This window comes from Equus caballus, chromosome 9 (genome assembly GCF_041296265.1).
Source record: "Equus caballus isolate H_3958 breed thoroughbred chromosome 9, TB-T2T, whole genome shotgun sequence".
NCBI classification, from domain to species: Eukaryota; Metazoa; Chordata; class Mammalia; order Perissodactyla; family Equidae; genus Equus; species Equus caballus.
The window spans coordinates 63,059,752-63,077,396 of record NC_091692.1 but is presented as its reverse complement, the minus strand read 5'-3'; the positions used below and the strand labels follow the sequence as shown (position 1 = coordinate 63,077,396).

The window sequence follows — 17,645 nt, the reverse complement described above, 5'->3', positions numbered from 1 at the left end:
TGAGTAATATGTTTCCAACTGAAAGTTGACTTCTGCCCTTTAATGAATAAAAATATTTATGGTTTTACCATCTGTAGTATATTGTATAGTTGCTGTAGGTATCTTCTTGAGTATAATTAATAAAATAATTCAACGAAGAGGGTTAGAGTATTAATGCTGTAATTTCTCATTTCAGTTATAGCAGGTGATGTTTCATCACTAGGTGGTTCAAGAATAAACTTTTGTAAACCATTTGAGTAGAGTTCTTTCTTTGAACTCTAAGAAATTAATGATTTAGTGGGCTTTTTATTTATTTACCTTTACCATTTTCTCAGTTAAAATCCTGTGTTCAAGGCAGGGTTCACTGAACTGTGAAACTTATTTGCTCAGGAGGCAAAATCGAGTGTAGCTTTGGTTGTTATTCCTAGATAAGGCTTCTCTGAATCATTGTTCCAATTGTTGATAGCTTTATATATGGTATATTTTTCTTTTCTATTTTAAAATGTTAAAAATTTGAAGTATGCATTGTGTACTTTTTCAGTACCTAGAATCCTAAAAACCTACTGTTTTGTTTTTCATGTTTTTTAATGTTTCGTTCCCTTATAAGAATAATTAGACTCTTGAAAATAAACCTCTTGACAAATTCCTGATATTTCATTTTCTTAATTATGAGGAGAATCTTATTTCTAATCTCAGGCCTGAAAGTAAGCAGGAACCAGTGAAAACAGAAATGGGTCCTCCGCCATCCCCGGCGTCCACGTGTAGTGATGCGTCCTCAATCGCCAGCAGTGCGTCCATGCCATACAGTAAGTTTTATGTGTAGTACACACTGGTCAAAATAAGGTCCCAGGCAGACAGCTGTGTTGAGTTTGTTTCTGATTTGAGGCAACTCATACCATTTCTATCATCTTTTTATGTAAAAGTGTTTCTACTAGTTTGATTTATTTTTGTGTGCAGCTTTATTTAAATGGAAAAATACTATTTGCAGTGTTGACTATTCCTGTTGTTTTTGAGAGTTAGTAATTTTTTCCAGTATGCAAAATGCGTTGCAGTAATAGAAGGAAATAACTGCCACTCCATGGGAATCTGCCCACCTTTGTTGAGACTGTTATTATGGTAAATTGGTTATGGCTTGGTCACGACTTTTGCTCAGAATTTGTAGAATTTATAAGCCTAGACTTACTGCTGCACCTTGGATTTAAAGAGTTTTTTTAAAGCTCCTCAAAATAAATTTATTTTATAGTATAGTTGCTTTGCACCTGAGGAAAATGAAAGTTAGACTTTAATAGTTATCTGATAGTTTTAGGGACAACCCAACAGATCTTTGTTCATAAACCTTGGTTAGATAGCCCTAATTTTGAGTGCCCAAAATATGTTCCTTATTTCTTTGCGGTTGTTTGTAGTAATGTCAGCATAGGTAGGCATTAACAGATATGGTCATTTTTTTATTGTGAATTCATTTGAAGTGAAAGTCGGTCATAAAACCACAATTTATAAAGCAGTAGTTCACTAAATTTCTATTTAGGTATCTTAATTATGTATCCCTTTAAAAATGATCTTCTTTCACATATTTAGATGAAATCTATAAAGTGTCTTTCACATTTTCTTTTTGGTACTTACCATTTTGTTGTTGTCTAAGAACGACGACGGTCCACCCCTGCCCCGAAGGAGGAGGAAAAGGTGAACGAAGAGCAGTGGTCTCTTCGGGAAGTCGTTTTTGTGGAAGATGTTAAGAATGTTCCTGTTGGCAAGGTTTGTTCAAATAGCTAAGAGTTAACTGCTAAGTGAACTGTGCTGGTACTGGTTATCCAAGAGTTTATGCTTGGTGAGTGTTCATCAGCCCTTTCTTCATGGCTGCTTTGTTTATCCCCTACAGGGATTGCTTTAATCCCGCCCCTTATTCAGATACAGCTCTCTCCCCGTCCCTGACAGATGAACAGATGGTTCTTAGGCCTCTCCTTGAGCATTTATGGTGATATGTTGCTTTTTAAAAAAAATTTATTTTGGAATAATTTTAGATTTATAGAAGATTTGCCAAGAGATATACTACTTTTTGATCCAGTTTGTTCTTTGGAACTATTAGACAGTTCTAATGGAGATCATATTCTATAACATTAAAAGAATCTTACTACTGTAAGTCATCCTCCACTTTCTCTTTCCCTCTTCCTGGTAAGGGTCTTGTCTTCTAAGAAAGCAAGTGATTAGAGTCCATCACCTGGAGTGCTATCAATTCTACACACATACTTAATTCCACACACCTACTTCTCCACACACACTTGAAAACAAAATGGATCTATAGCTGTAGGATATCTGCAAAGTAAAGGTTTTCCTGATTGCTCATTAGTTTCTGAAATGTGATGGTATTTCATTTTTACTTGAAAGAGTAGATAGCCCATGCGCTGTAATTTACAAAGGCCTTTCTCATACACTATTCCATTTGACTCTCAAAGTAGAACTGTAGTTTGTGGGCAGGTGTTTTCTTCTGAGATGAGTCTGGCTCAAAATCAAAAGCAGTAAGTAGCAGAGGTGGGACTCAAGTATCCTGGTTTCAAGTCCTGTGCTTATCTTTCTGTGCATTGGTGACTCTATGCCTGTGTTGTCCAATACAGCAGCCACTAGCTATATATGTGCTCATTAAATTTATTAAAGTTAAATAACATTAAAAAGTCAGCTCCTCAGTCACATTAGCTCCATTTCAAGTGCTCAGTAGCCACTTACGGCTAATGGCTGCCGTAGTGGACAGGGCAGATATGGAACATTAACATGATCGCAAAAGTTCTTTTGCAGAGTGGGGCTCTAAACTAATAGAGGGAGGGTGGGAGGATTGTGTGGCTTATACTTAATTTTTTCAGTTGATTTCTAGACATCCACAGACTGTAATCACTGGCCACTGGGTCAGTTTTTCTCTAGAAAATAAGCCTCAAATATAGACGTACAACAAAGCTTTGATGAGTCTGTTCAGGTTAATTTTATAACTTGGTGATCATTGAAGAAACATACTCCTAAGGAATTAAATGCTTTCAATGTTAAATTAGTTCAATGAATATAATTTGCATATTGATTCCATATTAGTTAGTGTTAATATTCAGCGTATTTACTTGTACTTCTAGGTGCTAAAAGTGGATGGTGCCTATGTTGCTGTGAAATTCCCAGGAACGTCCAGTAATGCAAACTGTCAGAGCAGCTCTGCTTCCGATGCTGACCCTTCTTCTCTCCTGCAAGATTGTAGGTTACTTAGAATTGATGAACTGCAGGTAAGTATAGGGGAATCGCCAGCAGGTGAGTATTGGGACTGGCACCTTGAGTGTGTTATGGACTTTGAGAGCAAAATTCCTTTTGTGTCGTGCAGGTTGTCAAAACTGGTGGAACACCAAAAGTTCCTGACTGTTTCCAAAGGACTCCTAAAAAGCTTTGTATACCTGAAAAAACAGAAATATTAGCAGTGAATGTGGATTCCAAAGGTACAGATTTTGTAACTTTTTCAACTGACATATTCCATATCCTATTAATGCTTGAACAGTAAATGGGAATAGGATAAAGTGGTTTGGGGCATTTGGTAGTTTTTGTCCCCCGTGTTTAATAATGTTATGGAATGAAATGTATCTACATTTCAAATGTGGCCAGAGATGTTAAAATTTGGTAGGTACTTATTAGAGATTACTGAAGGTGTGTAACTTTTTTTTCTTTTTTTTACATTTATGTGTTTCTGAAGGTGTGCATGCTGTTTTGAAGACTGGAAATTGGGTACGATACTGTATCTTTGATCTTGCTACAGGAAAAGCAGAACAGGAAAATAATTTCCCCACAAGCAGCATTGCTTTCCTTGGTCAGAATGAGAGGAATGTAGCCATTTTTACTGCTGGGCAGGTATAGAGGCTTATTTTTGCTTTTGAAAAGTAATACGATGACAACATTGGCATTTCCGTGAACCTTAGGGTTTGGCTCTAGTTTGCTTGTTATTAAGCCAGTGAAGAATTTTGAATATTTAGCACATTTTAATACTAAGCTTCTCATTTGGTCAATATTATAACCTATATATATGTATATAAAACTAATATAATTTGAAAATAAACGTATCTGTTGTAAAAATCAGAGATACACTTTTGATTGGATGCCAAACTTATTATTTTCCCTCTGTTATAGGAGTCTCCTATTATTCTTCGAGATGGAAATGGTACTATTTACCCAATGGCCAAAGATTGCATGGGAGGAATAAGGGATCCTGATTGGCTTGATCTTCCACCTATTAGTAGTCTTGGAATGGGTGTACATTCTTTAATAAATCTTCCTGCCAACTCAACAATCAAAAAGAAAGCTGCTATTATCATCATGGCTGTAGAGGTAATTTGACTTTTGAAAGTACTTGGCATTTTAACTCAGAAGACACTGCTAGTCTAGGGAAATAATCTTGAGCAGATCATTCATTGCCACTTCTTTACAGGAGCTAATAGTCTCTTAGGACAAGAGAGATGAGTAAACCATTGATTACAGTGTAATCTAAGTGTTTGAGAAAGGTGTGCACAGTGTGGTAGGAACACAAAAGGGAAGGATAGAAACCAGACTGTGACTGTAAAGAAGGTTTCTCTGAGGAGGTGAGGCCCGGACACAGCTGTGCATAATCAGATGGGGGTCTGCTAGACTCAAGATGAAGGTGGGAGGTATTATCCCAGGCAGGAAGCAGCCTTTGTGACTCTCATCATGTGTTTGGTGTACATTCTTCTGCTATAAGCAGAAGGCAGAAAGTAGCGCTTATAACAGATATGGCTGGAGAAAAGCCGTAGGGTGCTTTGTGTGCTAACCTGAGTGGTGTAAAGGTTCCCCTGAGAGCTACGAGGAGAAGGATTTTAAGCTGCCTTTTAAAAAAACAAAAAGATTAGCACTGGACAGAGAACAGAAGTTGAGAGACCGGATAAAATGGCTAATGCATTTATCCAGGTTAGAAACCAAGTAAGCTTGAACTCTTGGAAATGAGGAAGAGGCATGGATTTGACAGATCTTAAGGAAGTAGAAGCTCTAAAGCTTGGTGACTGGACATCAGCAGTAAATGAAAGGAAGGAATTAGAAAGCTTCTGATTTGGGTATGGTTGATGGGGAGATGGGGAGAGGAAAAATAGGGAAAACAATTGGGATAAGGGAAGAGAGCGAGTTTAGTTTTGAACATGTAGTTGTGGTATTTGTTAGATGTAGAGGCAATACCACTGGAAGTTATTGGAGCAATTTGAGTAGAGATTGACCTGATTTCACTTAACATTTTCCAAGGATCATTGCTGACATGCAAAGAATACGAGGGGGACAGAGTGGAAGTAGGGAAACCATTTAGGAGGTAATTAAAATAATCCAGGTGGGAGGTGATGGTGGCTTGGCCCAGGAGGTGGAGTTATGAGTGAGAAGTGATTAGATTCTAGATATACTAGATATGTTTTAAGGTAAAACCAACAGGATTTGCTTATGGCATGGTAAGTGAAATAGAGGAAGCAAGCAGGTGAAAGGTTTGGAAAAATGAAGTTGCCATTTATTAAGGTGAAAACTGTAGGGATGAAGCAGGGTCAGGAGGGAGAGGGGGTGATATCAGGAATTTGTTTTTAGGCATGTTAAGTTTAAGATGCCTATCAGCTATCCAAGCGGAGATGTTGAATAGAGAGTTAGCTGTGTAAGTCTGAAGACCAGGAGAGAGAGGACCAAGCTGAAGAAATATGCTTAGGAGTTGTCAGTACATCTGTAACGTTTAAAGGAATTATACTGAATGAGATTACCAAGGTCATGGAGAAGAGAAAAGGTCTGAGCCATGAGAATAGTCTCAGCATTTAAATACCAGGGATATACTGAGGAATGTGCACAAGCCACTGAGAAGGGGCATCTACAAGGGTTGGAGGAAAACTAGAATGAGTGTTATCTTGGAAGCAAAGTGAAGAGCATGAGTCAAGTAGGATGCAGTGATCAACTGTGTCAAATGATGCTGGGGGCCAGGTATGGCAAGTACTGGATTTGGCTCCATCTAGGTCACTGTTGACATTGGGGATGAAAACCTCGTTAGAGGGAGCTAAGGAGGAAAGGGGAGGTGAGGAACTGGACATAAATATCCACAACTTTTTTGAGGGGGTTTTCTGTAAAGGATGGAAATGGAGCTTAGTGTGGGAGCTTATTTAGCTTCCATTAGGCTGGAGATGATAAGCAAACTTGTGAGAACTGCATCTAAATAGTCTGAAACCAGGTGCTCCTGAAAGCTGCCTGTAAGCTTTTGTTTAGAGAGACAGTGCTCGTATTCTTAGTTTAGTTTTGATTGTAACCTTGCTAGACTAGTTCTGAACTGGTAGGGCTGTTTGATTAAGGAGGTGGCTGTGGCCTGAATTTAGCCCATAGAAATAGCCTTCACATCGTTTTAGAATTCTTGATTAGTTGCCAACATTTAAAAAATCACAGGACTTATATTTAAAATCCTGATTTTCACTTGCTCTTAAAAATTAGAAGATTTAGTAACACTGGGCTATCATAAAAACATTAGCCCCTTTTAGAGGCTATACGTGGTCTCCAATTCATTGCAGTTCCTACTACTTAAAATTTATTGCTCTGAGTCCAAATGTTGTTGCCATTTATTTATGGTACAGCTTGTGTTATCTTTTTTACACCCAGCCTCCTCCACTCATTTATGTTGTCTAAAATGCTTCTGTAGGCATTTGATTCTTTGACCCCTGCACTTTGTCAGCATCTCAAGGGTAAAGGTAAAAGGTGTTATCATCCCCCTGGGTGGGGATAAAGTGTGTCTTCATTTATCTTTGTGCCTCAGTGACTAAGGCTTGGCACATAGCAGGCCTGTAAAGAAATTTTTTACTGAAATCTCCTTCCTTTTGCCAAAAGAGTAAGTGACAAATCCAACATATAGTGATGCAGAATTAGCTTTTTTGCTTGTAACACAGTAAATGTGGTGATACTCTCAGTGTGAGAGCCTGTACAGTCCGGGAGGTTGGAGATGGGAGTTCCCTGTAAGAGTAGCTGCTTCCGGCCAGATGACTGGCTGATTGCTTGAAAATGTTCTCCATCACAGCAGTGTGCAGCAGAGTATCTTGATTTTAGTTATTTTTAAAAGCTCTGTGCTTTTTATTCTTTGGCGAGACTTTGACATACTCTCAGTGCATTAATCAATGGATTAATGCATGTGTGTCGCCAGACTTTGGCAAGTTTAGTGGTATGTGGCCCACCTCATACTCTTGAACTGGAGCTTGTAATTTATGGGGTCACCTCAGAGCCTTATTTCCACAATCAAAATGGTCAGTCTCATGTGTGGCAGGTCCTGGGAAAAGGTTCGGGGAAGGGGTAGGCTGTTGAGGCAGTTTGGGCGAGGCGGCAGATTGTCCTTCCCTTTGTGTTCCTACACGCTCTTTGTCCACCTGCCTTTTTCCACTTCCTAATTCTAGTTAAAATGAACAAATTTACTTGTTTTCCAAAACTAATGCTTTATATTCAGTCTGCTCAATATCCCATAACTATAGTTTCACATTCTGAAAGAAGTGTGTTTGATCTCCTTGGTATGTTCATGCTGTATCTTAGTCCATTCAAGCTGCTGTAGACCGAGTGGCTTATAAACAACAGAAGTTTATTTCTTTTGGTTCTGGAGGGTGGAAGTCCAGGATCAAGGTGTGGGCAAATTTGGTGTCTGGTGAGGGCCTGCTCACTAGTTCGTAGATGGCCATGTGCCCTCACATGGTAGAAGGAGATCTCCACTCTCTTTGGCCCCTTTAGAGGGCAGTAGTCTCAGTCGTAGGGACTCCACCCTTGTGACTGAATCACCTCCTTAAGGCCCAACCTCTAAACACCATCACATTGGGGATTAGGTTTCAACATATGAATTTTGAAGGGAACACAGATATTTAGTCTGTAGCATGCTGTTCCTCAGGTAGTTAATGATATGTACTACCTTGTCTTTGACAACGAAATATGTTAGTTGTCACCTTTAGGAAATTGCATGTATCATGATTTCTCGGGAGTTGAAGGTATCACAGTGTAATATATTAAGAGCCTAAGAGGGTGTTAAGGAAGCCTGAAGTAAAATAAATATCCTTTGCTTAGTTGGTTAGCAATGCTAATAGGGTTTTAACTCAATAGTTACATACATTATAAACCAAGGTTTGGCGGACTCAGGCCTGCAGGCCAAATCCAGCCCTTCCCATTCATTAGTGCATTGTATGTGGCTGCTTTCCCGCTACAGCCACAGACTTGCGTTAGTTGCAAAAGCTGAAAATATTTACTTGTCCTTTACAGAAAATTTACCCACTCTTCCATTCCTGTCAGTTGTGTACTCTGCTTAGAGGGTACCCTCAAGTTCATTTCCTTTTGCTAGGCTACTTGAAATTGTCTCTACTTATCTGCAGAGCTGATTATCTTACTGTGTTGGCCATGAGGAATTTTTGAAGTGTGTAATGTGCTGTTCAGATTCATTGAAGTTTTTTCCCTAATTTGTCTGAGCACAGAAACAAACCTTAATGCAGCACATCCTGCGCTGTGACTATGAGGCCTGTCGACAATATCTTATGAATCTTGAGCAAGCGGTTGTGTTAGAGCAGAATCTACAGATGCTGCAGACGTTCATCAGCCACAGATGTGATGGAAATCGAAATATTTTACATGCTTGTGTATCAGTTTGCTTTCCAACCAGCAATAAGGAAACTAAAGAAGAAGAGGGTAAGATTAAGAAATATAACAAGGTCTTTAAAAGGAATTTTAGGCAATTTTGAAAATATTTTATAACTATTAAAGGAAAGAAAAGGAAATCACTGTAAAGAATTTGTGTGTTCTTTACCTTGTTTTCTAAAATCTAGGAGATTTGACATTCTCAGAAGGTAAAAATGCCTGTCCTCTTATTAGGATGGGTATGTAATATAAGCAAATAAAATTATCAATGTGTTTTTGGTGTCTTGAGTTCTGTTCTCTATGATATATACAAACTATGTGTGTAATATATAATAAGCTTTACTGATTTTATAATTGCAGATTATTTTTATTACCATGAGAATTATTTAGCAAGTTATATTGAGGCACTTTGTATCCCACTTTTCAGAATGGAGAAGGAAAAATAACCTAGTGAATTGTTAGATGTTTTTGGAAAAGTAAATAAGCTTTTTTAAAAATTGGCTAAATGAAGGTGGAAACTGAAAACCTAAGTTGCAGCTGTGTAAGTCATAGTGTTTTCCTTATTTTGACTTCTGCTGAAGCTGTTCTGTTAGCTGCAGTTTTGAATAGTGGTTGGCAGGTTCTGACCTTTAGCTCATGATCATTAAGGGAGTATGAGCAGTGTATAAGCTGAGACTGAGGGTCTGATGAGTGGGTCTTTCTTCCTTGGCAGTGAAAGCTAAATTTCAGTCTGCTTATGAATAATCTTATTTTTGACCTTTGGAGTTGAAAAGTAAGGCAAAATAAGGAAATAATTCACAGATTAAAAGTCAGAGTTCTGTCTGTCTTAAGTGTTTGTTGCTCTAAGGAGGAAAAACTAAGCTATTAATTAGCTCTAGTATGTAAACTGAGCACTAAAATACAGAGCAGTTAGCATTTAGAGGCCTATACTTACACAATCTCTTAATTATCTTTGAAGTTTAAGTTGATCCTAATTTTTTCTCTTATGTTTCAGAAGCAGAGCGCTCTGAAAGAAATACATTCGCAGAAAGGCTTTCTGCTGTTGAGGCCATTGCAAATGCAATATCAGTCGTTTCAAGCAATGGCCCAGGTAATCGGGCTGGATCATCAAGTAGTCGAAGGTAATGTGATTTTTACCAGGGAAGTTTAATTGGCGGAAACATAATCCAAGTACAGGAAGAAATGTATCTCTTACCCATCATATGCATGAATTGGTGGGTCTTTTTGTTTTTTTATTGTTGCTCCCAATATCACCCTGGGAAAAATACCTGATAATATTTAGAGTTTAAGTATAGAACAGTAGGGCCTAGGATGCTTCAAAAATTGGGGATAATTTAGACAAGTAGTTCAAACTTGATTCTTTGAATGTGTTTTAAATTCATCGTTCTTGTTTCCTAGGAAGTTATTTTCTTTAGTTGGAGAACAAGTAATAACAATAATTGGAAGAACATCAATCCTTTATTTTCAGAGTGCTTATTTAGGTTACTTTCTCAGATGTCTTAAAGATCTGGGAAGAAATGAAAAGCTGGTGTGTATTATGAATGTTTGATATTTTAAATTTTCAGGCTTTCTGAGTTGTGGGATGGACAAATCTTACAACACATTAAAAATCACTAGATGTTTGAATAGATGAAGAATATAAAGAATTCAGGATATAGTTGGGTTTTTTCCTGAAGAAAATGCACATTTACATTAGACATGAGAACCAAAATTCTTGGATACGTGACAGATCATAAAGGGAAGCACTGCTCACTGTGCTAATGTGATAGGTTGTAAAGTCTACTTAAAATGAAGACTCTCTTTGCCTATTTTCTGTTCCATATTCAACTTTCCCTTTAAAAATGATTCTTCTAAAATTGGTACCAACTTGATAGCTTCCAAGGTTCAAAAAACATCCTGAAGTGAGATTTATCAAAAACTGTGAGTGACCAAATTATAATTTAAAACATGTAGACTATACAAAATGGAAACTATCACCAGCTTATTTGTTTAGGACTATACTAGGCAGACAAAATGTTTGGTCTACAATGGAAAGCAACTTAAATTCTTGTTGAAGAAATTAGTGTCTGAATTATTTCAGGTATTTCATTTCCTCAGGGAAAATACAGGTGCAAATCAAGTTGGACTCTGATATGGTTGGTCCAATGCCAGTGCTGCCATCTTTTTTCATGTAAGGATTATTTTGAAGGCAAAGACTAAAAGGAGCTTCAAGAGTGGGTGATGTGTTGCTCACAGAAATAATTTGCAGAGTAAGCTCCTTTGAGGCATTTGCCGAAGATTTCACTGCAGTGCTCTTAACCAGTTCAAACTCAGGGCTGCCGGTTGAACAGATGAAAGCACAGGAGTCTTATTATCCACGCCGGGCAGTAGGAAGTCCACAGACTGCTTCATTGAAGTGAAACCCTCCTCTAGCCTACAATGGATTTTCTAGGCGATGCCCCTTGATGAGTATGCAGGCTGGGATTCATGAGCTGTAAGCTCAAAACTGATGCAATTTCAATATTGAATGGAGTACTGTTAAATGCCTTCAGATGATGATTTGACTCAGAAGTTTTGTTATGTGACTCAATAATTCCTGAGTACAAAGGGCAGATTTAGTGGAAAGCTTGATTGATGCATCTGATTGCAGGTGTATGTACTCTAGAGATTGTTAATCTGGAAGACACATGACCTTCGCTTTTTTGTCACAGTGTTATGTTTGAACATGACTGGATTCTAAGGCTTCTGTAGCATGGATATAACGTGCTTACAAAGAGGAAATTACATCATCCTTGAATTCTTCCATATTGTCAGAAAATACGATGACTCCAGGCAAGCCTATACGAAGAAATGTCAAAACTCTGAATCTTAGCAGCCAAGGTGGTATCTCCTCAGTATTGTCCTCAGCCACTGAGGATACAGGTGAATCTTCATGAATTGTGTACAACATCTTGAAGAATAATTTTCTTTTTTTTGTTTTTGGTTTTTTGTTTTTAAAGAATCTATATGAGGAGCTGGGCATTGTACTTAAAAATGTTCCCGAGACCTAATGAAGAAAAGAGGTTAAGGACAATTTTTTAAATGACAAGGAATGACCCCCTCACTTAATATTGAATTGACTACATCACAACAACAAAGTTGAGAGTTTGCAAGTTCAAGATGAGACTATGGTCTCAATTTATCTTCATTTATTCTTAAACTACTCTAAGCTAGAGGTTGGAGAATAGCCCACATGTTTTGTTTGGCCTGTGCTATGTTCAGAATTTTTTTTCCTTAAAATTTGAATGCCTTTAGATGAGCATGTATGCCTCTAGTTTGCTGTTACTCCCTACTTACACCTGACTGCCCTTCCCTCAGTTTATTTTACCTTCTGGGCCAGTAGGCATTGAGTTTGTGACCCTGGTGTAAGCATTCTTCTTGATAAGCCCAAAACATGCATTTATTTTCGGATTATTTGCAGTGCTTCCCAGTTATTGCTGATTTTTTCTTCCTCTCTCTGTGTTTTGAGTAAGACCCATTAGGGTACCGAGTGTCTATGTTGAGCTTAATTAAAATTGTAAAGGAGTATCACAGTGTGAACAGTCACCCTGGTGTGTGCTGTCGCTGGAAAGGAGCCTGTCTTTCTCTTTGGGTGGTGACTTTGGACAGAGAAGTGACCTCAACTGAAATAATCTCTGTGCCCCGCTCCCCTCCATATTATAAAACCTCTTAGACTCCGATTTCTAAATTGGGAGAGAGAAGAAATTGATACCGTAAAAGAATTAACTATAGGTATTTTTAATAGTGAATACTATAATAACTAATATATTTACTTGAGACATTAAAAAATTTACTTTGCAGAATCTTCCAAAGAATGTGTCTGTTCCCAAAGGTGCTTCATCATACACAAATCTTATAAAATAGACGTGTTCCTGAAAGTAGCCTCTAAAAGACATTTTTGTAAATGCTTTAAAAAATTTTTTTCTTATAAAACTGGAAGTGTATTGATGTGGAAAAACACATTTAGCCTTGGATTAAATAGTAATTATAATTAGAGATTCAAACGTTAATAAAAGTCTTTCTAGATTACTTATTTTTAGATATATAATGTTCACCTGGTAAGGTGTAAGATCTTTCACATCAGAAATGTCATGTCTTTGGGGTTAAATCTGCATGGGAGAATGAAGCCCCTTGTGTGTTGCCTGGCCCTTAAAATTAAATTTTTACTCTTTATTCATTTAGAAGCTCTAAAATTGTGGCTGAGTGAAGGGATTTGCCTATTGTGCTCTCTCTTAATTGCTGTTAGTTCTTAATGTGTTCATTTTGTAGCATTTGTAAACTTTTATTCAGAGGTATAGATTTTTATACAGGTAGTTACCACTTCCCCTGAAGAGGTCTGTGTTTGTGATTATTTCTTTTCCTTTTTAGTGATGTGCACATCTGTGCAGTATTTTTCTTTTTTTTTGATATAGCAGGAGAAAAAATGTCACGCCCAGACATTAACAACACATTTTACAAGCTCTAATTTCATTCATTCATTTCCTTGGGATGCAAGTTGTGCTGCTAAAAAAACATTTTTTGTATAAAAAATAAATCTAAATTGGTCTTTGTTTTAAAACTACTTACTGTGTGATTATTAGTTCAGTAACTTTTGAGATCACAGAAAAGGGATTTAGTGGGCTAACAATATTGGTTTTGTGCTAATCAGTGTGTTTGCTGATGTCTATTATTAAACTTAATTCTTGATTATAAACAGGGGACAGAAAAATTTTTTGTTTCAATGATCAGCTGTTCATTTATCTTAACTGTATGAAAGATTATTTTTTAATCTTACTTCATCGCAACTTTTGTTCCCTGTGCTTAAGTTTGTGGGAGCTTACTCTAGTGGGTTTAGTGCTGAACTGGGTACTAGGAGCCCCCAGTTGCATTTCTCTCCCTCACTGACTTATTCTGTGATTCCAGAATGGCATTTGTACTTCACTTCCCTTGCCTGGATTATTTGCTTATAGAGCAAACTTTGATCTCAGATGAGAAGTTCTGTGCACCTTTTCATTATATTTAGACATAGTGGTGAGCCCTGATTTTGTCTATGTTCCTCTAGTTTGAGATTACGGGAAATGATGAGACGTTCATTGAGAGCGGCTGGTTTGGGTAGACATGAAGCTGGAGCTTCATCCAGTGACCACCAGGATCCAGTTTCACCCCCCATAGCTCCCCCTAGTTGGGTTCCTGACCCTCCTGCAATGGATCCTGGTAAGATCTATTATTTTATTTAGTGTTTAACAAAAAGACAAGGTCATGAAAGAAAAGAAATTGAATATTTTAATAGGACATTTAGAAATCTGAAATATTTAAAAGTAGCATAATGAGTATTATAACTAGTTATAAAGATTTGGTTTAAGGGGTTTGTAATTTAAAAATTCGAATTCTAGAAGCTCTTGGCAGGTATCCCTCTTTTATTGAAATAAGTATTTCCATACTGGTAACAAGCTAGCTAGTAACATATCAAGATAAATCAATAATTTGCCTAGTGGATTCCTTCCCTTAGAGTTTGGAAAAGAAATTTCCACTTAAACCTCTGTCTGATTTGACCTTTGGCTTGCAGAGAAAAGCCTTAAGGCCAGTTAAGAGAACATGTTAGGGATATGTTGCCTATAATGATGTACATCCTGCTGTTCTGTTTACTGAAAGATGGTGACATTGATTTTATCCTGGCCCCTGCTGTGGGATCTCTTACCACAGCAGCGACTGGCACCGGTCAAGGACCAAGCACCTCTACCATTCCAGGTGAGAATCTGTATTATTTTATCTGCTTTGGCCTTTGGAAGATAGAAGGACACATTTTGGATATAGGTTTTTACAGATCCACATTTTATCTTAAGGAGACTTTCCTTGGCTTGAAAAGCATCTAAGTCTCTGAATTACCTTCCATATGTCAGTGAAATTGTGGTGTTTATGTACATATATTTCATCACTTGAGATTTGTAAAGTGTGTTAATGTGTTTAAATTCTCTGTAATGAAATTATTTATTACTAATAGTAGAATATTTGTCTGGTGGTTTATTTAATAGGTATTTGGTATGTTATTCCAGAATATTCTTTCACTCTGTCTTGTTTACTCTTATTTTGTTACCAAATGGCTCTGCTTAATTACAGGTCCTTCCACAGAGCCATCTGTAGTAGAATCTAAGGATCGAAAGGCCAACGCTCACTTTATATTAAAATTGTTATGTGACAGTGTTGTTCTGCAGCCCTATCTACGAGAACTCCTCTCTGCCAAGTAAGAAGTTTAATATACTTTTGATTGGAGAATTCAGTCCATTTACATTTAGAGTGATTATTGATGTATGAGGGCCTAATGCTGCCATTTTATCGCTCGTTTTCTGGCTCTTCTGCATTTCCTTTGTTTCTCATCCTGTGTATTTTGGACTACCAATTCAGTTAGGTAGTTTTCTGTGATGGTTTCCTTAGTTTTCTCTTTATTTATCATTTGTGTCTGTTCTGATTATTTTTTTAGTGGTTACTATGAGGTTTGTATAAAAAAATCTTATAGATGAGCTATATCTGTCCATTTTCTGATAGCCTCTTATTTCCTTAGACTAAGCCGATTCCAGGTCTTGCCTCTTCCCCTACTCAGTTATTATTGTCACAACTTAGTCCATCTTGTGTTGTGAGTCTGTGGTTAAAATGACGAGATTATATTTATTTTTGGTGTTTTCCTTCCCTTTATCTTTAATGTTCTAATTGTTTGCTAACCTGTTCTGATAGGGAACTGCAATTTTCTGGTTTTGTCTACCTCTTTATCTCTTTGCTCAAGGCTTTGTAGTCCCTTTTTTTTCAGGTATGAGGGCCTTCTTGAACATTTCTTGGGGGGGGGGCGGTTCTTTGGGGGATGAATTCCCTTAGCTTTTGTTTATCTGAGAAAGTTTTTATTTCTCCATCATATCTGAAGGATATTTTCACTGGATATAGTATTTGTGGCTGAAAGTTTTTGTCGTTCAGAATTTTGAATGTGTCATTCCAGTCTCACCTAGCCTGTGAGGTTTCTGCTAAGAAATCTGCTGAAAGCCTGATAGGGGTTCCTTTGTAAGTTATTTTCTTCTGCCTTGCTGCCCTCAATATTTTTTCTTTGTCATTGACTTCTACCAGCTTTACTACTGCATGCCTTGGAGAAGGTTTTTTTACATTGCTGCAGTTAGGAGATGTATTGGCTTCTTTCACTTTTATTTCCAGCTCCTTCCCCAGGTTTGGGAAGTTCTCAGCTATTATTTCTTTGAACAAGTTATCGTTCCATTCTCCTTCTCTTCTCCCACTGGAATACCTATAACCCTTATGTTGCATTTCTTAGTTGAGTTGAATATTTCTTGGAAAATTTCTTCATTTCTTTTTTGTCTTAGTTCTCTCTCCTCCTCCATCTGGAGCATTTCTATATTTCTGTCCTCCAAACTGGTGATTCATTCCTCTGTAATAGCGGCTCTGTTATTTAGGAAGTCTAGATTCTTCTTTATCTCATCTGTTGTATTTTTCATCTCCAACATTTCTGATTGGTTCTTCTTTATAGTTTCAATCTCTTTGTGAAGAAGTTCTTGATTTCTTTGAACTGTCTATCTGTATTTTCTTTGTAACTCATTGAGTTTTTTTCATGATAGCTATTTGAATTCTCTGTCATTTACATTATAAATTTCTGTATTTCAGGATTGATTTCTGGGTGCCTGTCATTCTCCTTCTGTGGACTGAATATATTTTTTCATACTGTTTGATGGTGTGGATTTGTGCCTCCGCATAGTGATAGTATCTGCTCATGGCTTCCACCTGCTGCCACTGGGTGTGGTTCAAAAGCTGTGTATTCTGAACCTGCTGTGATCTGCAGCCTGCTCACTCTCAGCTGCTGCTTTTCTATCTGTGTGGGCACTCTGGCTGACCAGCTGAGCTAGAGTGCCGGGCCAGGGAGGGGTGCTTGTTTTCCCTTGCACCACCCTAGGAGTGTTCTCACTCTGCCCTCACTATCTGCTCTTCTGGGGTGCTAGCTTGATGAAGACACCTCTGCAATAGCTTAGTCACCTCTAGGTGGGATTTTCCCACGGGCTGTGAGGGAACTTAGAGAGCAAAGGTGTTCTTGTAGAGGGCCACCCCATGCCCCTCTCCTCTCAGAGCTGCACCATCCGGAGCCCAGGGTCACTGCTGTTGGCAGAGGGAGAGGAGATTCCCTTTACCATCTTCTACTTCCTTTGGGGCGGTGTCCAGCAACCTCCACCTTCAGGCGTATGGCTACGTGGGTCTCTCAGATGTCTTTTGTGTTGTGTGAATGTCCTTTGTTGGTATATGAATGTCCTTTTTGTTATATCTTAGCGGGGGAGAGGCTAAGGGGAGAGCTTTCTCTGCCACGATGCTGATGTCACTTCCTTAATATATTTTGGATGTGAAGATTTAGCTTAGCTCCTTTTTACTGTTCAAGTTGATCTTCTTGCAGTGTATGGACAACAGTTATCTTCTGTGAACTTAAAGTAATTTATCAGAATCTAAGCTAGCCCTGGTCTAGTGGTTAAGATTTGGCACTCTCACCACTGTGGCCCTGGTTTGTTTGCTGGTCATGGAACTGTACCATACCACTGGTCTGTCAGTTGTCCTACTGTGGCAGCTGCATGTTGCTGTGATGCTGAAAGCTATGCCACAGTTATTTCAAATAATAGCAGGGTCACCCAGGGTGGAAGGTTTCAGTGGAGCTTCCAGACTAAGACAGACTAGGAAGAAGGACCTGGCCACCCACTTCTGAAAAAAATGGCCATGAAAACCCTATAATAGTGGTGCATAGTCTGATACAGCACCAGAAGATGAGAGGATGGCACAAAAATACCAGGTAGGGTTGTGCTCTGCTGTACACAGGATTTCTAGGAGTCAGAATCTACTAACTTGATGGCACTGACAACAAATCAGGATCTAGCATTGTATTCCTGTTACAGAGCTTTCTTTCAGTGAAAGAGAAAGGGGCCTTCTCGATATAATATAGTATACACTAAATGAATACAAATCAATTTTATGTTAGCTTGATCAGGGTATATATTTATATCTTTAAAAGATCACAG

At 38.0% G+C, this 17,645-nt stretch overlaps 1 protein-coding gene across 15 annotated transcripts in view; it reads left to right on the top strand.

The window, feature by feature from the left end:
* UBR5 (ubiquitin protein ligase E3 component n-recognin 5) overlaps positions 1 to 17,645 on the top strand; it is a 123,442-nt gene that overhangs the window by 65,779 nt on the left and 40,018 nt on the right. For 9 of the 15 annotated variants that reach the window (XM_070221607.1, XM_070221602.1, XM_023648783.2 and 6 more), the window contains 11 exons: positions 676 to 785; positions 1,619 to 1,731; positions 3,090 to 3,233; positions 3,329 to 3,440; positions 3,692 to 3,846; positions 4,123 to 4,320; positions 8,445 to 8,655; positions 9,599 to 9,725; positions 13,664 to 13,815; positions 14,254 to 14,349; positions 14,719 to 14,842. In XM_070221607.1, coding sequence (XP_070077708.1) covers positions 676 to 785; positions 1,619 to 1,731; positions 3,090 to 3,233; positions 3,329 to 3,440; positions 3,692 to 3,846; positions 4,123 to 4,320; positions 8,445 to 8,655; positions 9,599 to 9,725; positions 13,664 to 13,815; positions 14,254 to 14,349; positions 14,719 to 14,842 — 1,542 coding nt within the window. The remainder of the gene's footprint in view (positions 1 to 675; positions 786 to 1,618; positions 1,732 to 3,089; positions 3,234 to 3,328; positions 3,441 to 3,691; positions 3,847 to 4,122; positions 4,321 to 8,444; positions 8,656 to 9,598; positions 9,726 to 13,663; positions 13,816 to 14,253; positions 14,350 to 14,718; positions 14,843 to 17,645) is intronic. The other 6 variants (XM_070221601.1, XM_070221603.1, XM_070221600.1 and 3 more) reach the window with 2 other exon arrangements.